The 24,096-nt window shown below is 43.8% G+C and overlaps 1 protein-coding gene across 2 annotated transcripts in view; it reads left to right on the forward strand.

Annotated features, from left to right (window-relative positions):
• KIAA0930 (KIAA0930 ortholog) overlaps positions 1-22,730 on the forward strand; it is a 134,749-nt gene extending 112,019 nt beyond the window's left edge. For both annotated transcript variants that reach the window (XM_077825553.1, XM_077825546.1), the window contains 7 exons: positions 280-357; positions 1,269-1,370; positions 2,852-2,992; positions 7,177-7,371; positions 9,979-10,141; positions 15,423-15,578; positions 17,486-22,730. In XM_077825553.1, coding sequence (XP_077681679.1) covers positions 280-357; positions 1,269-1,370; positions 2,852-2,992; positions 7,177-7,371; positions 9,979-10,141; positions 15,423-15,578; positions 17,486-17,526 — 876 coding nt within the window. In that variant the 3' untranslated portion in view covers positions 17,527-22,730. The remainder of the gene's footprint in view (positions 1-279; positions 358-1,268; positions 1,371-2,851; positions 2,993-7,176; positions 7,372-9,978; positions 10,142-15,422; positions 15,579-17,485) is intronic.
• Positions 22,731-24,096: the final 1,366 nt, after the last annotated feature.

The raw sequence follows: 24,096 nt of genomic DNA on the forward strand, positions 1-24,096 counted from the left end.
TGTACCCCATAGCAAGGGTCTTCGCAGAGCTGTTAGATATTGGAGTAATGGTCAGAATAAGTGTGTCTTGGCTATGAATAAAACAGCAGTGGTTTCAGTGTGTTCAGTGAGCTGGGGCAGAGAGGACATTGGAACACAGAAACGTTTTTCTTTGAAGCCAGACAGAAAGATGAAAACCATGAATGTAGAGTGTTTTCTGTTTTGTGCACTGATACTTAGCTCTGAATGTCTGTTTTCCCCATCCCCACCACCAAATGACACCTCTGTCATCTGTTTCAGCTGGACTATGTGGTCACCTGTGCTGTCTGCACTCGCTCAGATGGAGGGGATATTCACATTCACAAAAAGAAATCTCAGGTGAGAGGATCCTACTATTGTTGAGGCTTCAAGGACAAACATTTTGCACCCAAACTTCACCACCCCTAAGAACTGTATAAAAAACAGGGCAGCGAGTCTCAAGTTGTGGTCTATGAAGCTGCTTCACAAAGGAGATGCCTCCATCCATCTTCATGAAGTGACGTTTTTTAATAGTTACATCCCAGAGCAGAGCTCATTTAATTTCTCAGAATGGTTTTTTGAGGTTGGCTTAAAATCCAAGAAAAACCCCACTCCAGTGCCTCTCAGCGTCTTTGTTTGTTGGGTGTCTCTCTTTTTGATGTAAATCCAACTGTGATCAAATCTGAAGATCGCCCTAAAAGTATCAGGGTATCAAACCCAGAAGAGGACAGAACCAAAAGGCAGCCGGGAGAGATTGTAGCACTGGGGGCTGTAGGCAAGGAGAAGAGACTTGATCCTATTAAAAGGTCAAGTCTCCACAGAGGCCAAAAATCAACAGCACAGATATAAAATAAGGACAAGAAGCAATGGGCTTAAATTGCAGCGATGGCGTTTTAGGTTGGACATTAGGAAAAACTTCCTGTCAGGGTGGTTAAGCACTGGAATAAATTGTCTAAGGAGGTTGTGGAATCTCCATCAATGGAGATTTTTAAGATGAAAGAAGACAAACACCTGTCAGGGATGGTCTAGATCAGGGGTCTGCAGCAGCATAGACATAAGGGTGGCATGGTGTGGGGTGGAGACGGGAGGGGCATAAACTACTACAGACACAAAGAAGTTTGAGAACCACAGGGTTAAAGGAAGGTGAAATTCCCCTATAATATGCCCTTCGCCAGTTCTGCCATGTTTTACTATGGAGTTGTTTTTAAGTATTCATAATTGTACATACGTTGAAGAAATAAGGTAGATAACATCTTCAGAATTTCTTCCAGCAAGTATTTGCGTCTCCAAGCAAACACCCAATGGACAGCAAAGGAGAGGAATCAAAGATCAGCTACCCTAACATATTCTTCATGATCGATAACTTTGAAGAGGTGGGTCTGTTAGAGCAGAACATTTTCCTCATTTTTGTCCTGTAATCTCCCTTTCCTATTGTTTGTCCAACTTGATATATCTTCACCCATATATCCCTGCCCTGCGCCACAAGGCAACAGTTTACGTAATTAGTCTTCGTGGAGCCCCCAACCATGGTCCAGCCAGCTGGGCAAAGCCATAATTTTTTCCCAGAAACATTAATCTGATGTGACACACCCCAGGGGTACCCAGCGTTAGTGAGGCACCTCACCACCACCTGCCTTTAGTGTTGAGGCAGCTTTGTCTGTGCCTGCTGTGAACCAGCCTCTGGCAACATGAGCACTACGTTCCAGGCCTCCGCAGGCCTTGCTCCCTCTGTGCAGTGTAACGAAAGGCACACACCAACGCCTGAGCCCTCTCCGGGTGTTCCCTGGAGTGTCCAGCCCCACATCCACTGAACACTCACAGAATTACCAGGCCTGCTCTTCCCAAAGGAACAGTACACACCAGCTTGTAGAATTCAGCTCCAGACCAGCACTTTGCTTGGCACCACAGCACGGAGATATATTTGCAATGAAAACAAAAATAAGTTTATTATCAAAGACTAGAGATTCAGGATATAGTGAGTAAGGATATTGGAAACAAATGGATAAATATAAAACAAAATCATAACATGCTTTCTCGTAACTAAACTTAGCTAACAGGTTATCCTCCTCTCCAAAGCAGTTTATCTCATCCAAAGTCCTCTTCAGAGTTTTCAGCTGAGGTTGGCTGAGACCCTGTTAGCATGTTTGCATTCATGAAATCTGTTTACTTCCTAGGTGCAGGATGAAAGGGGTATTTTCTTTGCCTTCTAGAAATACCCCAGACATCATTATCTTTGCTCATAGACAGGATAACCACCTGGGCCTTGTTTTTTCCTGTGTGCTCCTTTCCTGTTGAGCTTACGTCTTTAATATTTGACTTCATATGTAAACGGGCAACCATTGTGTTTAACGGTACATAATTTACGGTACAACAGAGAGATGTGCGTTTCTTACCTCCTGTCTGGAGGAAAACTGGTTTTTCATCTTTGTTGGTGGCTGATCCCTTGATACAGACTTTACAAACATATTTTCAGTATATAGACATAACTCCTTATATAGTATCTGTACATACATTTCACAACAGTATTAATGACGAGCGTGACACCGGCTTTCATTTGAGACCTCACATGACGTTCTGTGGTAAACTAGAATGTACACTTGAAACTCATGAGTTTTCTGTAACTCCTCCATACCCCATTACCAGTTGGCATTAAGAGGTTCCTGGGTTGCACCTTAACACCCCAAACTTTCTGGGTATTGGAAACACAGATCTAGATCTGAATTTTCCAAGTGGCCTCTGTCTGTACAATGGGCTGAAGTAAAACCATGGATCCTGAACACACTTGAGCTATATCTGAAGTATCTAATCACTACAGCTTTTCCTTTGTGTTTTGTTTCCTTGGATGCAATGGTAGGTGTTCAGTGACATGACCGTGGGGGAAGGAGAGATGGTCTGCGTGGAGCTTGTGGCCAGTGACAAAAGCAACACCTTCCAAGGAGTGATCTTTCAGGGATCCATCCGTTACGAAGCGCTCAAGAAGGTCTATGACAACAGGGTGAGACATTTCCTACCCAGAGAACCTCTTTTGCAGCAATAGTGGTAGTGAAATTTCCATGATGTTTTCTATACTATTGATGCTGCCAGCTTTTTGTCTTCTCAAGCTACTTATGCTGAGTGCCTGATAGTTTTCATGGCTATGAAAGTTATCAGAAAGGGCTGTACGAAAATCCACTAGATTTGGTTCACACAGCCGTGGTGAACTGAAGTCATCAGAAGAGTCAGGCAGGATTTGTAACTCCTGATGTTTGCTTGGGATTTAAAACTGGTAGGAACCTAAGAAATCTAAGTGAACCTGGTGTGAATCCTAAGAAACTTGCCAGTTCTGTAATAAAATGAATGCTTTGCTATACCACTTTTTGTATGATCCTCTTCTTTTCAGAGAGGTCCTGGGTACCTATAGTTATCTTCTAAGAGCCAGGAAGACCCTCTTAGCTTTTTTACATCTGTTGGTTTTAAACTTCCACTGGTGTGTCTTGTTACATAAGTATCTCTCTCTCTCTCGGGTGCACTCTGTATGTCCATGTGCTTTGAAAGGACTCCTGCAATTTTCTTAGCTACTGAAGTATTAATTTGCTATGGAAATGTGAATATTAACAGTAATGGCTTATAATTCACGTTCACTTGATGTAGAATTCCAGAGAGAGGGAGAGCCTGCAATAGAACCTCCCAGAGAGAGCAGCTCTGACAAACTTGCTAAAAGTTTATCTTAACCAGGGGTGAAAGTAAAATTGAAAATTTACCGGTACGGGGCCAGTTCTGGCCCCCCCAAAAGGGGCGGGACCTCTGGCAGAAGGGGCGGGGCTGGAGGGGTCAGCGTCCCCCAACCAGCCCTTCCAGGCTGTCTGGTCCACGCCGCCCGGGGCTCCAGCGGCGATTTAAAGGGCCCGGGGCTCCGGCCGCCGCTGCTGCTACTGCAGCAGCAGCCAGAGCCCTGAGCCATTTTAAATCACCGAAGCCAGGGCAGCTGCTCCTTCCCCACCCGCACCCCACCTCCTCCCCCCCCCCGTTGGCAGCCTGGGGGGCAAAAGGGGCAGGGACGATAAAGCGCTGCCACGGCATAAAGCTGCTGCCCCTTTTTTGCTCCTTCGGCAGCCGCTTTTTACCATTATGCCGTACCGGCCTATAGCGCCTTACTTTCACCCCGATCTTAACTATACCATAAGCTCAAGCTAACTCTAGAAAACATTAAATCATTGGCTAGCTTTATGTGTTGGAAATTTAAATTGTAAAAGATACATCTCTGCCAAATGAGAGCAAATTCCAATTCACAGAATCATAAACTTTAAGGTCAGAAGGGACCATTATGATCATCTAGTCTGACCTCCTGCACAACGCAGACCACAGAATCTCATCCACCCACTCCTGCAAAAAACCTCTCACCTATGTCTGAGCTATTGAAGTCCTCAACTCGTGGTTTGAAGACTTCAAGGTGCAGAGAATCCTCTAGCAAGTGACCCGTGCTCCACGCTGCAGAGGAAGACGAAAAACCCCAGGGCCTCTGCCAGTCTGCTCTGGAGGAAAATTAATTCCCAACCCCAAATATAGTGATCAGCTAAACCCTGAGCACGTGGGCAAGACTCACCAGCCAGACACCCAGGAAAGAATTCTCTGTAGTAACTCGGATCCCACCCCATCTAAGATCCCATCACAGGCCATTGGGCATATCTGCTGCTAACAGATGAAGGTCAATTAATTGCCAAAACTAGGCTATCCCATCATATCATCCCTTCCATAAACTTATCAAGCTCAGTCTTGAAGCCAGATATATCTTTTGCCCCCACTGCTTTCCTTGGAAGGCTGTTCCAGAACTTCACTCTTCTGATGGTTAGAAACCTTTGTCTAATTTCAAGTCTAAACTTCCTGATGGCCAGTTTTTATCCATTTGTTCTTGTGTCCACATTGGTACTTAGCTTAAATAATTCTTCTCCCTCAGTGGTATTTATCCCTCTGATATGTTTAGCGAGAGCAATCGTATCTCCTCTCAGCCTTCTTTTGGTTAGGCTAAACAAGCCAAGCTCTTTGAGTCTCCTTTCATAAGACATGTTTTCCATTCCTCAGATCATCCTAGTAGCCCTCCTCTGTACCTGTTCCAGTTTGAATTCATCTTTCTTAAACATGGGAGACCAGAACTGCACACAATACTCCAGATGAAGTCTCACCAGTGCCTTGTATAACGGTACTAACACCTCCTTATCTCTACTGGAAATACCTCGCCTGATGCATCCCAAGACCGCATTCCCATATCACGTTGGTGGCTCATAGTCATCCTGTGGTCAATTCTCAGATCCAACAGTCTGATTCTGATTCCAGCAATATATGCATCAGTTCACCTGTTAGACCAGGGCGGGCTGTACCTTTTCTATTTTGACTCCGTAGACTTTCTTTTCTCCCTGTATCAAGTCGCTGACTCACTGCCGCGGTGTCTCCTGCTGATCATCTGGGAATTGGCTCTTTTCCAGCCTCGGAGCGCCCTCTGCTGGCCAGTGTCTTGCCTGCCTCAGGGCCCCGTGTCCCTCCCGGACCCCGATGCCCTTTACCTCAGGGTTCTGCCCACCGCAGTACACCGACACTCTGGGTCTCCCCTTCCCAGGGGAACCTCCAACCCTTTACACCCACCTTGCCGCAGTGGCTACTGCCAGTCCTCATCTAGCCCCCTCTCACTGGGGCAAACTGCAGACGATAATGGCCACTCATCATTGGCAAGGGGGTTGGACCAGCTGCCTTTGCCTATCCCCGGGCTACACCTCTTTAACCCCAGTACCAGCCTTGGGCCTTTAACAAGGCCTGTAGCCTGCGGGGTTGCCAGGCTGGAGCTCCCCAGCTCTTCTTGCCTTTCCCCAGCACTGCTCCGCTTCAGGTACCCTTTCTCCCAGTCAGCTAGGTCCTTCTCCCTCCAAGGCAGGAGAGACTGACCCAGCTCCTGGCTCACAGCCCTTTTATAGGGCCAGACCATGGGACTGCTTCTCTAGCCCACCTATACCAAAGTTGTGAGTCTATGATTTTGTACAATCAGAAGGTATGTCCGCACAGTGCGCAAAAGACACAATAGAGTGGAAAACGTCCAGTGGAAAGTCAAAATGTGGTGTATATAATGTATAATAGCTAAGGAGTGTCCCTGCATATTGCAATGATGTGTGTGTTTGATTTCACTGCTATTTCATGTTGTTATGTTAGCTGAAATAGACTAGTTAGATCTGTTAAGTTTCAGAGTAGCAGTGGTGTTAGTCTGTATCTGCAAAAAAAAGGAGTACTTGTGTTAGTCTCTAAGGTGCCACAAGTCCTCCTTTAGATCTGTTAAGTACTCAAAGTTGCAGACGGGGGTGGGGGGGAGACTCTAAATCTGAACCGTGGATCCATTGTCATTTTTTGCTACTACTTGAGGGAAAGGAAGAAAATGTGACTGTATTTTTGAAAGCTGCTTGGTTTCATTTGGCCATATTAGTCCCTGGTATAACTCATGTGACTCATTTTTCACCAGGAATAAATTTGACCCACTATCTTTTAATGCTGAGAATTTTGAAACACAACTTTGGGAATAAATTCCCATTTATTCCAACAGGCTGATCCTTGACCATTTTGGGACCCACCTCTTTTTTACACCTGTTTTCTCTGCTATCTGGGAATTGATCCATGATGTCTGGTGTGTTTGTTTAAAAACTATCAGGTTAACCTTTGTGACAGATTATATTGTTGAGGTTAGTTGTGTATTTGGACTAGTCGGCTCTTTATTCTTGCTAGGCAGTGTTGCCTAGTGGATAGGACACTGGACTGGGAGTCAGAAGACCTGGGTTCTATTCCCAGATTTGCTACTGATCAACTGCGAGGGAATTGCCTGAGCTCGGTTGCCTCAGTTTTCCTATCTGTAAACTGGGGATATCGTCCTCCTTTGTAAACCACTTTGAGAACTACAGATGAAAAATGCTGTATAAGAGCTGAGTGTTGTTCATTATCTACTACTATTTATTATTTTGATTTTAGACCAACATTTTCAGAGTGCACCCAATCCCTGATTTGAAATGTAGGCCTTAATGTTTTGCTTTGGTGTTATTGTGTGATGCTTAGATGCTTACTGACAGGCACCTGTACAAATGTTCTATAGAATTATAGTGTAGAGCAAATGTATACCCTAATGTTTAGCAATTCATGTTACATGCTTCTTTCCTCTTCTGTGCATTGAAGGTGAGCGTTGCAGCGAAGATGGCTCAAAGGATGTCCTTTGGCTTTTATAAGTACAGCAACATGGAGTTTGTACGGATGAAGGGGCCCCAAGGTAAAGGACATGCAGAGATGGCAGTGAGTCGAGTTTCAACCGGTGACACTTCTCCATATGGAACGGAGGAAGATTCAAACCCAGGATCCCCTGTGCATGAGAGAGTAGGTAGTATATGGAAATACTGGATGGATGAATAAACATTAATGCACCTTGCTTCAGAAACCAATATGTGGGCCAAGGCTGTGGTTAGTCACCTGTAGACTCTGAAGTTTGCTTCTGCATGTTGTGTACAGCCAGTAGGTTGGTTGCTTTCTGTGCCCATTGCTCTTGACCAGATAGGGGATATAGAAAGTTATCAGACTACTCAACAGTTTTGGAGAGATATTTTAATGAAGCAATAGTCAGGGTTTGCAAGTCAAAACTGAGGCCCTGTCTCCTTTGTGCAAAATCAAAAGATCCCACTGCAATTTCCATAAGAGAAGGGGTTTCCATTCCAAAAGGTGCTGTAGTAATGTAAAGTATTTTGTAAACCTAGTAGGACACAGCACAATGAGGAGGCGCTTCCAGGGAATTTTGCCACAAATGTGACTTCTAATCTGGACCTGTATATTATTAAGGCAAAGACTAGGGCCCCAGTCCAGCAAAGCACTTAAGTACATGCTTAACTTTTAAGCATGAGACTAGTTCAGTTGACTTCAGTGGGACATCACCTGGAGTAAGACACTATTCCGTGGGAGAAGAGAGATCACAATCTGGCCATACATAATTCAATTCTAAGCACAGTTTCAGGTAAGCTGTTTTGCCTGGCTGGTAGGGATGTTGCCATACTGTGTTAGAACTACCTTTAAGAGCCATGTCCTAGCCTAGGCAGTTACTGGTGTATTCTCCTGTCCGCCACCAAAAGAGCCCCAGGAAACAATGACTGCAACCCACTTTATTCTGTAGGTCTCGGCAGTGGATTCTGCCTCTCCTTCCTCAAAGTCCCTGTTTCATAGATTAAGGTGAGAAGGGACACTTGTGCTTATCTGACCACCTGCATGAAACAAGCAATCTCGTTTGGTCAAGGAGAGCTGAACAGAACTTCTTCAGAGCTCATCCATGCTACCCCTTTGCTCAGCCACTGCAGTGTGAAAAGACCTTCCTGTGTCCGTGGCTTCCCAAAGGGCCAAGAAGAATGGCCACCACAGTGCTCTCCATGCTTTGCTGGCCTGCTGAGTGAAAGATCAGGCTCCTTAACCAAGCCTGGTGTCTCATATCCTAGAGTAAAGTTGGTTTCCCTGCATTGCAACCTTGACGAGCCAGACCTGGAGGGAGTTCCTGGTCTCTTCATGTGTCAAGACTTCCAGTGTTCTTACTTGATGGTTGCTTGTGTCTTAACATTACCCCGCTGGTAATGGTTTTAATTATGCATAGTTTACTATTGTTTTTCCATGTATGTGTTATATCTAGTGTGTACAGAATAAAGAAACTGCTTTTTCTAAGGCAGCCAGAAAACAGAGACTAAATACAAAAACAGGAGGATCAGATGGGTGTAAAAAAGCTTTTTGAATTTTTCATATTACTGACAGAGAAATGATGTGAAAGGATTCCTCAGTGCAACACCAACCTGGCAAACTTTGCTGTCATCCTCAATCATGTGTCACATAGCTCTTTATACGTAGGGACAGATACGAGCAATGTAAGACTGCATCCTACAAGCAGCAGCAAAATTGTTAAATTAACCATGTAGAGAAGAAAAGATGAGATGGGGATTTCTGAGGCAGCAAAGTAGTTATCCATTTTTTCACTTGAACGGAAACCATTCAAGTAATACTTGCAGCAGCCCTCCACCAAGAAAGTGAAAGCGTCCCTGAACTGGTCAGTCCTAGTACTCGTTTGGCCCAAGAGAAACTGCCTTTCCAATGAAGGATCTCTCTACTTTTCCATCCTCTGGCTTTGCTCCACTCTAGGCAGCTGTCTCCATGCAACTGTCATCACTTAGCCTAACTAAATCATTACTAGTCCTTTCCGCACATTTTCTCATCTGCCATAATGATGTACTGACTTCATTTTCACATCAGCATCCTGGCCTCAGTAATTGCTTCCTGACCCCGCCTCACTGAGACAGAATGTCCTTTCTAAAAGATTCTATATGTCATCCTAAAGGCAAGAAAAGTCCATCTCATTTCCAAGGCAAGGTGCATCTGCCATTCAAATGCCAATCCACAACTTTTAATAGTTGTTCATGCTTGTTTTCTTATCCATTTTGCCTAACTTTTTAATGTTAAGGTTGATCTATTTTTATATTTACCCAAATCAGTTTATAAATCTTTTTTTCTCTAGTTTTGTTTCCTGTGAATGAGGTGCTTGATAGACAGCCGTGAAGAATGAAGCCCTCTCTTTACTCATAGCACACATAGCAGCGGTACCAGACGCTCTGCCTCCACCTGGACAAACACTTCTACGGGTGCAGGGTCGTCCCGTCACCATGGTTCATTTGCTTCTTGAGCACTGCTGAAACAACCAGTGAGAGTGCCAGCTGTGGTGGTCATTTTTGCAACACACACACTTGTCCTCTGCAGACCTTACTGAGACAGCCAAATAAAAACAGAGTTCAAACAAGAATTAATTCAGGGAAGTCTCCAGGTCTGTGTTATACAGGAGGTCAGACTAGATAGATCTCAGTGGTCTCTTCTGGCCCTAGATGCTATGAATTTATTACATAGAAGCAGAAGTCATCAAATAAAACTCTGCCTCCAAAAATTCTTCTGTTCCTATTTCCCTTTCAGGTCACTTCCTTCAGCACGCCACCGACCCCAGAGCGCAACAATCGGCCATCCTTTTTCTCCCCATCCCTCAAGAGGAAAGTGCCCCGAAATCGGATCGCTGAGATGAAAAAATCCCACTCGGCAAATGATAGCGAGGAATTCTTTCGAGATGACGATGATGGAGGTGAGGGAGATTACATCAGAAAACCCAAGTGTCCTGGCGTAGACACAGAGCTCAGGAAAGTGATAAAAGTGGAGATTTTCAAGGGGCCCTAAGCAAGATACGCACCCAACTCCATTGAAAGTGAAATACACAAGCACTGATTTTCATTGGGCACCTAACCCCTTTAGAAAACTTTTGAAAGACTGAACCTGACTATTCCTACCTGCTTCCAATAATACCCTCCTTTATCTGGGGGAAAATTGTGAGAAGAGAATCCTTCATTTCAGATGCACTTTCCAAGGCAATAATGTACAATAAACTCATTGGCAAGTCATCTGAATACCTTTTGTAATAAAGGCCTGACCCAAAGCAGATTGAAGCCAATGGAAAGGCTCCCATTGACTTCCAGGAGATTTGGATCAGGTCCTAAGTGCACAGATAAAAAGTCTGATACTACTAATGAATTGCATTTATGTATGTAATGATTTAACACTTCATGCAGATCTTAGCACATTTTCTCTCTCCACTTCCAATTAAATTAGACTTGGTTATTTAATAGGAAAAACCAACAAGGTTAATATTGAGCCCCATTCAGAAGATGGTAAGTGAATACAATCACATTATTTTCCATCTAATAATTTTATAATATAAAAACTCAGTGATGAGAAAGTCAGAACTGTCTTTCACATTCAAAAATGTATTCAGTAGGAAAGCCAACAAAATTAGGCCCCTATTGATATGATAATATGTAAATACAAATGTGGTATTTTCTAGATCACAAAATGTTAATAGAAATGATCAGTCACTGTTCTTTTATATCAGTCAGATTTCAATTAATTTTGACCAGATTATCCAACTAGAAACCATGCAAAATTAATCCCCAATTAATGTAGGGGTAAATACAGTCATTTCTAGATCAGAGTTTCAAATAAAAAAGCAAACTTAAGTAACAACATTCCGTTCAAATTCTGTGAGATAAAATCATGGCGCTGATCTTCATCTGCATTCTTGAAATGTTCATCCACAGACACCACTCCCCTCCCCTTTCCCTTAATTTCACCACTTCACCATAGCCATAGAAGATATACTTAGCATCCGTGACTAGACAAAGTTTAGCACAAAAGCCGAGGCCTGAATCCTGTACTGTGTAGTGTGTGGGGGAAACTGCTGTGACTACACAGAGCCCCACTGACTTTGTTGTGTTCCTGCTGCATGCAACACACTGTGGGATAAGGGCTTATGGGACTCATCCTGCTGAACTTGCTGTTGGTTATAATGTTTACTGTGATAGCCAGGGCCGGCTCTAGGCACCAGCAAAGCAAGCACCTGCGTGGGGCGGCACATTTCCAGGGGCAGCATTCCAGCACCGGCCATTATAGGCACCAACTCCATGGGTGCTCCGGGGCTGGAGCACCCACGGGGAAAAATTGGTGGGTGCTCTGCACCCTCTGGCAGCTCCCCGCCCCAGCTCACCTCCGCTCCACCTCTGCCTGCTCCCCTGAGCGCACCGCCACCGCTCCACTTCTCCCTCCCTCACTCCCTCCCGGGCTTGCTGCGAAACAACTGTTTCACGCGGCAAGCCTGGGAGGGAGGAGGGAGAAGGGGAGCAGCGGTGCGCTCTAGGGAGGAGGTGGCAGTGGAATGGAGGTGAGCTGGGGCGGGGAGCAGTTTCTCTGCCCCCCCGCCGAGGGTTACTTCCTGCGGCCCTCCCCACGTCCTGCCCCCCCTGCCCTAGCTCACCTCCGCTCCGCGTGCTCCCCTGAGCGTGCCACCGCTCCGCTTCTCCCCCCTCCCTCCCAGGCTTTGCTGCGCAAAACAGCTGTTTCGCTTGGCAAGCCTGGGAGGTTGGGGTAGGAGGGGAAATGCGGCCCACCCGGGGGAAGAGACGGGGCCGGGGATTTGGGAAAGGGATTGGAATGTGGCGGGGGTGGCCAAAAAATGTTTTGCTTGGGGCAGCAAAAAACATAGAGATAACCCTGGTGATATCAGTGGGACAGTCTTGATTTAATCAGTCTTGATTTAAAGACTTCCAGTTACAGAAAATCCACTATTTACTCTAGTTCAAACCCACTCTAGATCCATGCACCGAGCTGCTGAGCAAGGCAAAAACCCCCAGGGTCTCTGCCATTCTGACCTGAGGAAAAATTCCTTCCTGACCCTAAATATGGTGATCAGTTTGACCCTGAATATGTGGGTGAGACCCACCAACCAGATACCTGGGAAAGAATTCTTTCCAGTAATTCAGAGTAATTCCCCGTGTAGTGTCCCATCTCTGGCCATTGGAGATATTTGCTAATAGCAGTCATGGACGGGCCATATGTTATTGTAAGCAACCTCATCATATCTCCTCTATAAATTTATGAAGCTCAGTCTTGAAACAAGTTAGAGTTTTTGTCCCACTGCTCCCCTTGGAAGGCTGTTCCAGAACTTCGCTCCTCTGATGGTTAGAAACCTACATCTCATTTCAAGCCTACCCTTGTTGATGGCCAGTTTATATCCATGGTAGTAAAATACTTTACTCAGTAATGTTTTTTGCAGAATCGGACTCTGAAGCTGTGTGTCCTAGTGACAAAAATTTTCACAACTTAAACTCTTGCTCTTCTCATCTGAGTTGGGGTCTCTCTCTTTCTCTCACTCCCTAGGAAAATATGGATTTGTTTACCACTATAATACATCTTTTATCTTAATCTCAAAACCACTGAACTCAATCTCTCCTGATCTAAAAAGGACACAAATATTACAAGAGTAGTTCAGGTTAGAGCGTTAGAACCAGATAGAATTACTGGAATTTTGTTGGGAATCCAGACATATTTTAACATGTTGTAATAAGGTGTTAAATTTACACATAGATAGATATAGAATTTAAAAATAGATAAGTAATGTACATTATTTTGGTTCGTGGACTTCAGAAACCCAAGAATCCTACCATTATTTGCTTGGAAAGTTGTCGAACTTCAGAGGCACAGCACAGAACTTACAAACCAGGGGGAAGGTGGACTAAGCCACCTTGGAGCCCTCCCCAGTCTTGGGCTGCCCTGGGAGAACGAAGAAACCCTTGGTATTACTTAAAGATCACTGGGGGCTTGTCTAAGTTGTGGCAGCCTCTCTGCATTGCCCTCTGCATAGCCTGGAATGTGTTCAGTACTGCATGCTGCCACTGGCAGGATTTGCCACTTTGCCAGGATTTGCAAGGGGATCCTTGGAGGACAGTCTTTTGGCTTTCTTCCACCATGCTTGTGCCTGGGGAATCCAGCCCCAGACAGAGCTTTTAGGGCCCAGTTATGGTGCTGTGGCCTTTTTACCAGATGTAAAGGGACCAGAGCAGGGGTGAGGCTCTGATCTCAGGCTTCTGAAAGATTGATGAGCAATCCTCTAACAACCCCTACTTTTTCCTCTGCCTGAGTTTGCAGATGGGGCATATTTCCTTCTGCTCGTCTTAGAGACACTTCTGCTATCTCTACTTTTTTTTTTCTGGAGATTTTATTCAATCGGAATTTAATCAATTAGATGTGGGGTAAAGTTTTCAGTAGCGCCCAAGTCATTTTTGAAAATGAGTTAGGCACCTAAGTCACTTACATGCTTTTGAAAACTTTGTCCAAAGTTGAATTGAATTGAATTGGTCACGTATTAACTAAATTGATAATACTGTTTTAACCCTATCGTGCTAGATCTATGTATGTTTGGGTTTTCTAAGGCATCTCCTGGAATGGTATCTAAGTGGGAGGGAAAAATAGATTTATGGACTGAACATCTCTAGGTCTCTGACAGTGAAGAGAAAAGATGAGATTGTCTTCTCACATCCTTTGTTCTAGGTGTTGCTGGAATGGTCACTGCTACACATTTCTCTACTGTTAAGGCCTTTTGGTTCTAATCTAGCTTTGGGTTTTGAGCAGCTCCTTTCCAGAGCAGATCCCAAGTTTTTGTTCAGCCCAATCTCTACTTTTAATCACTGTTGTTCCTTATTAAGTCCCTGTTATTACTTTGAGAGCCTATTTTTGGAACTGTAGATCGATAATGTAAAGTAAGCCATATGGCACGGGATCCCAAGCTGTGGTCCATGAAACGCTTGATGGAGGGGTGAACTGAACTGGATCATCACATGATGCTGCTTCTCCTGGCTTCCAAGTGTTGATCTTAATTGAGAGCTAAAAATACCTTAATTTCCTAGTATTACTTTTCCACATAAGCAATTTCTGTACAGGGATATTTTCTGATCAAGAACATCTCTGTATCCAACCAAGTTCCACACTGGTGGTGGACCATTAGAGCAGGGGTGGGCAAACATTTTGGCCTGAGGGCCACATCAGGGTTCTGAAACTGTATGGAGGGCCAGGTAGGGAAGGCTGTGTCTCCCCAAACAGCCTGACCCCTGCCCCCTATTCCCCCCCGCCCACTTCCCACTCCCTGACTGCCCCCCTCAGAACCCCCAACCCATCGAACCCCCCCTGCTTCTTGTCCCTGACCACCCCCTCTGGGGACCCCACACCCCTAAAGGCCTCCCCAGGACCCCACCCCCTATCCAAGCCCCCCTGACTGCCCCGACCCCTGCCCCCTGGCGGTCCCACTGGGACTCCCACATCTATCAACCCCCCCCGTTCCCCGTCCCCTGCATGCTTCCCCCCCACACCATTGCCCCATCCAACCTCCCACTGTCCCCTAACTGCCCCCCGGGACTCCCTGCCTTTATCCAAACCCCTCCCCACCCCGTTACCATGCCGCTCAGAGTACCAGGACTGGCAGCCGCGTCGCCCGGCCGGAGCCAGCCACACCACCGCACAGTCTAGAGCACCGGAGCAGACCGGCGGCTCTTGCAGCCATGCTGGCCGGCAGGAGCTTGCAGCTCCACCGCCCAGACCACTGGCAGCACGGTGAGCTGAGGCTGCGGAGGAGAGGGGACATCGGGGAGGGGCCGGCGGCTAGCCTACCCGACCGGGAGCTCAAGGGCCGGGCAGGAGGGTCCCGCAGGCTGGATGTGGCCCGTGGGCCGTAGGTTGCCCACCTCTGCACTAGAGGATAACCGCTTACTACTCCCATCAGCTAATGGAGTCACTCTGTTAGTTCAAGTGGTAATGGGATATGCTGTGCAAGACCCTTTATTCAACTGCTACTAATGATCTCTGCCTGATGGAAGTGTATTAATGCCCTGCATGGAATTCAGCTCTAGATAATAATTTACAACCCCACCACTACCATCCTATTTGTGATGGGTTCTTTTCAAGATGAAACTGATATCTGAACGTGCCAGGGACTGGCTGGATATAAAGCACAATTACTTTAAGGTTATTGTCTTCTACCTTGACAGATCTTCACAATGCTTCGAATCTAAGGTCACGGTCCTTATCTGGAACAGGACGGTCTCTGGTTGGCTCATGGCTGAAGTTAAACAGAACAGATGAAAACTTTCTACTCTATGCACATTTAACCTATGTCACTTTGCCACTGCATCGAATTTTAACAGGTGAAACCTTTCAGATCTTCCCATAAATACCAAAAATGGTCTAGTCCCCAGGTGACGCACACCTGTGAGTTAGCTAGTTTTTTTGTTTTTTGAATACTGCCCAGTTAATTGACCTATGTCACAGCCATGACATAGGCTTTCAATAGTGAGGTTAGACACCCTTCATATATTTTGCTTTTGACAATCTATGTAGAATGCCTAAACATTCCCCTCCCATTGCACTATTTTCAAGGGGTTTTTTTATAGGGCCATGTAAGTTGATATACAAGGTGATATATGTACACCAGTGTATAGATTTATATCCAGCTAACTCCAATCTGTCTGCTAAAGACAGTTATTGATGATGGGCTGAGGGAAACAACTGGAGGGCTCTGGACTAGCACTCTCAGTTGAGGGAGCATACGAACCTTTCCATGATGAGGCTGTCAGTCTAGAGTTCCTGTCGGATCCTGGGCCGCTTTCGGATGCGGAGAAAGCAGCAGTGATCAAGAGTTCTTGTTTATGTTGGTCTGGAGACTGTGGCACTTCTCTTGATACTTGATGCAAACCTAACCATGCCCCTTTCAGCTCCAGATTGGAGCATTGTAATACCGTGTCCATGAAGGTACCCTTTCAGACCACTTAGCAAGTTCAGGCAGTGAATATTTAGTTGCCCATTTACATAACGTTTCATGCTATAATACAACTGTGCTCCATAGTCTACATTGGCTCAAAGATATTTTTTGGGTGCAGTCTAAGGAGCTGGTTTTGATCTGGGAAGGTATTTGTTACTTGACCTCCTGTATCTTAGAATCCATCTCTCTCTTCATGCTCCAGTCCAGCAGTTGAGATCACTTGGGACGTGTGAGCTGATAGGTACTAGACTGGTTTGTCTGTGTGCAGAGCTTTCACCTAATGAAATCACTTCTTGCAGTTCCAGTAAAACCCCAAATTTATTGCAATTCAAGGAACATTATAAACATTATCTACTTGTCAGGGTCTTCCTGTGAGGTGGCTTGAAGAGGGGGTGGACTTGTGAGAATCCTGAGTCCATACTAATGCCTGATCTTTGCAACTTTGCGCGAACGTACTTGATCTGCCTCCTAATTATGAAATCTAAATCAACCCTCTTTTATACCAAATAATAATCCTTACTCTTTTTCTGTTGCCTAATAAAGGAGAGACTGGCAGCCCAATTGCTAAACGTTATTAAATATCTCAAGTGCCCATTTAGGCACCTAAATACAGATTTAAGTGTCTACCTTTCCATGCCCATGTTGAAAATGAGGCCTGACTCTCAAAAGCACGCATCCAAATTAATGTTTTGCTGGACTAGAACACAGCAAAAATGCTCCAAAACCCCTTAGTTTTTTTGTTGTCTGTAACCAAGGCCAGCAGACGAAATCCTATCAATGTTTGTCTCTGTTTCTGAGGCTTCAAGAAAACCGGATGCTCCCTTGGTGCGTGAGAACAGAATTTGGGTGCATTTCTCAGTGGCAGCAAAAGCTTGTTTTGGTACAGTAATTACTCAGTGATGGGGCTCCCACCTGTTCCCGTGGAAGACTATTCCACTGTCTAACAATGTTACCTGAAAGGATCCCCATACAACTGCATCTTTCCTGTCAAAGGACCCCATATCACTATAAAAACTCTACATTGGATCAGTTGTCCTCTCTCTCTGCTGGCACATAGCTCTTGTTTACCACCACACTGTTAGTATGCTAGAACAAGAAATTAACATGTATTTGGTGATATACGATGTGACAGTTCTGCTTTTTAATCCCCTTCTGAATTAGTGTGAAAACAATTTGACTAACATGCAATCCATGATTAGATCACTGGTTCCTCTTACTTGCTGTTTAACAATTACAAACTTTTGCCAGATATTCTCAATATGGACTGTAAATTGCCTTCTCTTGTCTGTTTAGATATTCTGGAAGTGCGGCAGAAACCAATTCTGATGACATAGCAGAGCAAAATTCCAAGGCAGTGCCCAGCGCTGCCAAGTGCCTATCCATGATGGTTTTCTGTGACAACGCTACCATCTAGTGTCAGGAACATAAACCTACACAGAAAAAAAGGGAAGTCTAAGAATACCAGCCAATCAAAGTGCCTCTCTCTTCCTCTGCTGTCATACACCGTCTGCACACAGTAGTAATACATCTCTTTATAGTGTTCTGACGAGACGACTTTCAAAAACAAAACCAGAAGGGGCTGTGTTTAAAAACAAAATTAATGCTTTATGAACAATTTGTTACCGTGTTTACTTTATAACTGAGAAACCAACATGTACAGAATGTGTTGAACTTTATATCCGTTGAGAGAAACAACTTTAGGATTTCATAATGATGTACCAATGAACTTTGTTCATAGACTCTTGTCCATGCCCTCCTTGTTATAATGGCTTTGTGTGCATGTGTTTTGGGATGCAAGGGACAATAGAATATTTTACTAGTCAGAAGGGGTAAGGAAAGAGATCCAACAAAGATGTGTTGCCATTGTGGTATGCGCAGTTGGTCAGGATGGAGCTAAAATGATGCTTTCAATGTTCTATTTCTGTTGGTGTGTCGTTCCTGAATTCCTAAGACAGCTTTATTCCGTGATGACCGTTTCCCCATTTACCAAAGAACAGTGAAGACTTCATGCTCTAGAATGGTCTGAGGGAAAGAGCCAACATAAGAAGGGAAGAAAATGCTGCTCTAGAAAATCTGTAGTCCAGTTCCAGTACTGCTGCTGCTATGATATGTAGGAGTAAACCCAAGTCTTAATGTATAGAGAAATGGGAGAGCATAACTAGACTCCAGTACCAAACACGTTCAGATTATTATTATCCTTCTGCACTCGCAGGACCGCAGTGTAATGAGTTCTCCTCCTGGAAGCTTTTGACTGATTCAGCAATTTCCCTGGATTCTATGTTTGTTCGTTTCTGTGACGATTCACTGTACTGGGGCACAAAGGGTTTTCTTTAAAGACAAGCTGAAGTATAGTTCTTCTCTGAAAAGTAACTGAAATGACCTTGTAGTTGTGTGCTGTGTTTAGCAGTAATGCATGTTTTTCTAAATAGCAGCCCTGTAAACCTCTCTGGGAATCTGAACATTCAATTGGTAAATATTCTGCAACCAGCATTCAGTTAACAGTTCTGATGGGGGCGCCAGAATATAGCATAGTTCGCTTTCTTAGCACTGCAGAGCCAATGCAGTAACTAGCAGACCCTAAAATACACACAGGAAAGAGATCAGTTGAGAGAGCAGATGCCCTCCTTAGTTACTCTTCAGGGCTTGTCTACATGTATAAACAAGCCCTCAGAATATAATGACCCTATGCTCCATGCTGGCACTGCTGTTACCAACATGGCATGTGCTTAAAGCCTAAATCTTTGGTTTTCCCCTTGACCTTTTCCCAAACTGCTTTGTTGTTGTTCTCTCAGTAGCATCAGGCGACTTTCAAGTAAAGCTTTCAGCTTCATTTCTGCCCAGAATCCATGGAAACCATTCCACTGCAGCTTAAAGGTAGACTGTATCTTTATTGATCACCCAGCATGATGGCTCCATCTGGTAAGAAGTACTTGTCAGACTGTTTATAGTTATGCTTTAAACCTAAATTAGAATATGCATTATTGGAGCCTAAGGCTGGAAGAAGTCAACTTAATGCAAAGTGATGGTATTTCTAACACTGGCAATGTGAACACAGTGCAAGAGACTGTAGGCCAATTTCCCATTCACTTTAGGCAAATCTTTCAGCTTTAAGTAACTCATTAACTAGTAGAGTTATTTTGTTAATGCTAACCAAAATTACTGCAGGTGAGAGACTGTCTTAAACATTGTTCCTCCAGTCCCTGTGTCAAGAATTAAATCACTTTCGGCAAGAGAGCAACCTCCAGCCTTTGTCTTGAGCCTCTGAAAATGCCTTTTATTCTGCACTTTCGTACTGCTGGGCTAAGCAAATCAATACAGTTTTCCTTTAACTGTTCATTGCAGTGGGGAGGGAGAAGAGAGATAACATTTGTACTTCTAGAGGCAATTGGAACATTTGAACCAAATACTCTTAGATTAGTAAATATTATGAATAGGAAAATTTACCCATTTGGAAACGTGACTTAGGTGTCGGAGTACTGTTCTGTCTCCAGCCATGTTCCCCTCTCCCGCCCCCAGGCTGACGTCAATATGGTAGGATTAAATAGCCTAAATTCTCATGGGCTGGAGACCCAAACAGTTCATGCTGTGTATATTTTCAGGATAAATGGCAAACACGGCATGATACTAAACTAATCAGGAAAGTATGGACAATTCTAGGATCAAGCAGCACAAATTCCATAGCCTTATACTGTCTTGCTGTATTGTATCTGGACTGGAGTTTTGCTAATGTCTAGTTTTTAAAAGGGCTAAGAAAGTCAGCCAGTCATTTTGGTATATTTTATACTGTGTTAACAGATTTGCCCCAGCCACTCTGAATGAAGAATGACCTTTTTGACTCGCCGAAATGGGCTGTAAATGCACCAGCTTGGACAGCCACAAGAACTACAAATCCATGTGTACTGAATGTCGTTAGTGCTCTGAGGAAATAGCTAGAATGTGCCGGACTCTAAACTAGCCCTTCTAAAAATCTGAAGTAGAACTCTCTGTACAGCTCTAGTCAGTTGTTTTCTGTCAAGTGAAAAGTTTAAATATTTTGAATGAAACCTAATACTCCATCATAGGAGGATTTGGGTTTGGTTTTTGGGGTTTTTTTTTATTAAACCATTAGAATCAAAACCTACAGTCCTTGCAGACAGGAAGGAGTCCCAGTGACGTTAGCAGGAGGTTGGCCTATGTGAGGCTGGCATATTATTTGAACCTTGAGTCTCTCAAAATGCCCTTAATCTTCACTTTCATACTGAAAAGGACCTTTAGCATCTTGTTGCACTACACTACATAAGAGAATGTGAGGTGGGAGCCCAGGATCTTTTTATTTGGCATTTTTCCGTCCTGTAGCGCAGTAAATCAATGGAGCTGAGGCACCACCAGAATTTAAAAACTACCAAGGAATGGACTGAATGTTGAGCTCCATACGTACACCAGACAGACTACGAATAAGAGTAAGCAGGGTTTCGTTTGCCCAGTTACTGTTCTGACTATTGAAGCAGCAGCAATTGTAATGATATGTACTGAAGCTTGACAACTAGACTGGAAGCTCTTTTAGTATGAGAAAGCACTATGGTTAACATGAGCCTGGAGAGCGCTGCTGCTCAGGTCAATCAGTTAATCAGTTGGTTATTCTTGTGTGGTCTGATAGCGTTTTCCATTGTGCTGCACAACCACCACCTCCGGAAAGCTGCAATTTGCCATATCCGTCATCCTCAGGATAAATATATAGACAGATGTCAAATACAAGAGTAAGAAATCTGTTTAGGTTGCAAAAGAGCTTAAGAGCTTATTACCACCTTGAAATGGTAACATTAAAGACATTCTCCGTGATCAATTATATTGTATTAGCAAGGCGGCGCTGTGCCTTAAAGACCACAGTGTATGTAAAATTCCATTCAAAGTCTTTGCAATTCCCCCCAGCCACCACAGGATGTCTTCCAAGTCTGTCCAACCTTTTGCATATGTCACATTGTGGATAGAGGTCATTATTAGAAATGTATAAGCTTGAGCAGTCTTGGTTCATCTAAACTTTGAGTGTGGGTTCACACTCCTTCTCATTGGATTCACTCAACCTTGAGGCAAAGCTTGTCTGAGGCAAAGCCACGTGAACCAACCTGGGTTTGCAGAGTCCCTGTTCAGAACCATAAGCCGGGTCATCTTGCTCACCATGGCAAACCTGGCTTTGAAACAAAAGTAGGGGAGCCTCAAGTTTGCATAGGTTGAAATCTGATGTGACCTGAATCATGCTGTTCTCCACAGTCCTCCATTTGCAGAAAGGATGCGATCGACTTTTCTAAAAAGACGAATAAATTTAGTTTGACGTGCAAGGGGAGGTAACACATTAAATTTCCAAAATATCTTCTTGTACCAGCATTCAGTTCTGCAACTTCTAAGGCCACAACTGGATCCATGTAGCTACAGCCTTATGTCCACACATGCAAGTGCTTGTAAATCCCCTTTGACATTGCTTTCAGCCAGTCATTGTCATATTTTGCTTTCCAGCTGAGTTTGTTTTGTCACTTACTTTTTCAAGTCTAAAATCTTCCTGATAAAAATAGATGTAGGATAAAACTTTCCAAAGTGCTTAAGTCCCAGCAACAGTCAATGGGACTTTAAAGTTCTTAAACGCATGGAACGAAGGTACTTGTGAGAATTCTACTAGTGCTAAAGGGACAGCCACCAGAAATGGCGAGTTTAACTGCACTTGGCAGAGCTGGCTATTTCCTATGGACCCACCTTATATGCATTAGCAAATGGTCTTCATAGCCTCCACAGGGTTGTGACTCAAAAGCATTGGGAATTGGGTTCTCTGCAATCACAGCCCAGAGTTATCTGGGGTTGCCCCACTTTGTATCATTAAATGTGACTGAACCAGATTGTGTAGAAATCGTGTGTGTTGAAAGTAAATAGAATAGAACCCATGTAGAGAAACGGCTAAATGAGTAAGTTGCCTGTACACCAAACCTTAAATGAAAAAACAGTATTTTACAATCAGAATGTAACTGTACAAGATACTATAAGACAGCAAGCAGGTTACAATATTCAACATTCTCTATGTACATATATAAATATATTCTCAGACTAATTTTAACCAACTAACACTTGTTGCATGGTTTTTTGCCTCATTGATCATCAGCACTGAGTGACAGATGATCAACTGAAAATCATGCTGGCACTGTAGCTGAGCCCCTCGAAGAAAGAGCAGTGAGAACACCTTTGTGCACCAAAAATAGGACTAATGTTACTTATTGCAACATGAAGAAAATGTTGAATCCTGCAGCCAATAAACAAAGACCTCTTAAATGACCATATGTTTTGTTAATAGTATTTTCTTTGTATTGTATCCTATGATGTTTGAGGGTAGTATAAATTTATATTTCCAGAACATTACGAGCCTTTATATTAAGCAGCAAGTTAGAAATTGGTTGGGATAATAATGTGAAACATGTACGAAGGTCCACCAAATGGGCAATTACCTGAAGATGAGTATCCCATTTACTGTTCACTTTCATTTAACCTTGAGTAAAAAAGATTCATCTTATGTGACTAACACTGGCTCCTTGTGTGATCACTTTAGTATTTAGGGAGGGAAGGGGAGAAGGGAGGGGGAGATGCAACATAGTCTTAAAAGGTTTTTCATATTTTCAATCAAATATAATAGTAAAAAAAATCTAGTATCTTTTAAAATTGTGTTTTCCTAGCAATTCTCTGACTTAACGGCGACATATATCATTTATGTATTTATCTAGTGGAAAGGTTAAATGGAATGGAATATTGAGTCATGACTAGTTGAAATTTTTTCTTTCCTGACAAGCTCAGGTACTTTGAAAGTCTCCACATGGTGAGGCATTATTAAAACAGGATTCCAGCTCAGATGCTTCTGCTGGCTGCAATGTGACATGAGAAATAAGGCAGCCTTCCAGATAGGGAAGCCCAAAACTGTTTAAGGTATAGGGTTTGATCTCTAAAGCCTTAAACTGTTTAGAAGCCACTGGAGAACACAGGTACTATATGCTCCCAGGGATGTATACCATTTAATAAGAAGGGTAGATGCAATTCTATGCAGGCCTCAGCATTCAAATGGATTTTGAAAAAAAACTTTCCTGCCTCCTCTTATCACATTGGACCATTGGGTCCATACGGAGTTCCCTACGCTTCCCGATTGGCTGCTCGTAGCCTAGAAAGTGGATTCTTACAAGGAATATACGTTTACTTGACCGTTTCTTTTGTTGGATTTATTACCTTTATCTTGGGGGAGGGAGTATTACAAAACCTGTAGTTTCACATTATCAGGCACGACTAGCTGGTTATGAAAGCTATTGAGCAACTGACATATGACTTATTTGATACTGTCAACCAGTAGCATCAGTGGGCAGAAGTGACCTCTGGCTTATACACAAAGAAACAGCATTGTTAAAACAATGTAGCAAGAAATCTTGTGTTGGGAAAGAATTAGTTCAATTTAAGCCAATGGTTTTCAAGCTGTGGTCCATGGACCCCGGGGGATGGGGGAGGACAGAGAGCACCAATTATGTCTGAGATTTCCAATGGGGTCTACCCCGGTGGGAGAGGAAGGTTGGAAAAAACCCACTGCCCTAAGCAGTCTCTAGAGCCAAGCAAAGTTATTTGGCCAGCTCTTGTCATTTGCAGAGATGCTCCATATATATGTTTTGATATTGTATGATTCATAAGTAAGTTTCTTCCTTCCTCTTAGTTTAATTATCTTTCTCTTTAGTGATATAAACAGTGGCAACTCACTCCACAGATTCAGAGAGTGTTTCAGGAGCAATGTAGATTATTTTGTGTTAACAGGTGGTGACTCTGGGGTTACTACCCCTAGTTGGTAGCTGTGATGGTTACCTTGTTTGCTGACACTCTTCGTATGTGGAAGCAAAGCCTGTGGTGACAGTGTGAGT

Source organism: Eretmochelys imbricata, chromosome 1 (assembly GCF_965152235.1).
Source record: "Eretmochelys imbricata isolate rEreImb1 chromosome 1, rEreImb1.hap1, whole genome shotgun sequence".
Lineage (NCBI taxonomy): Eukaryota > Metazoa > Chordata > Testudines > Cheloniidae > Eretmochelys > Eretmochelys imbricata.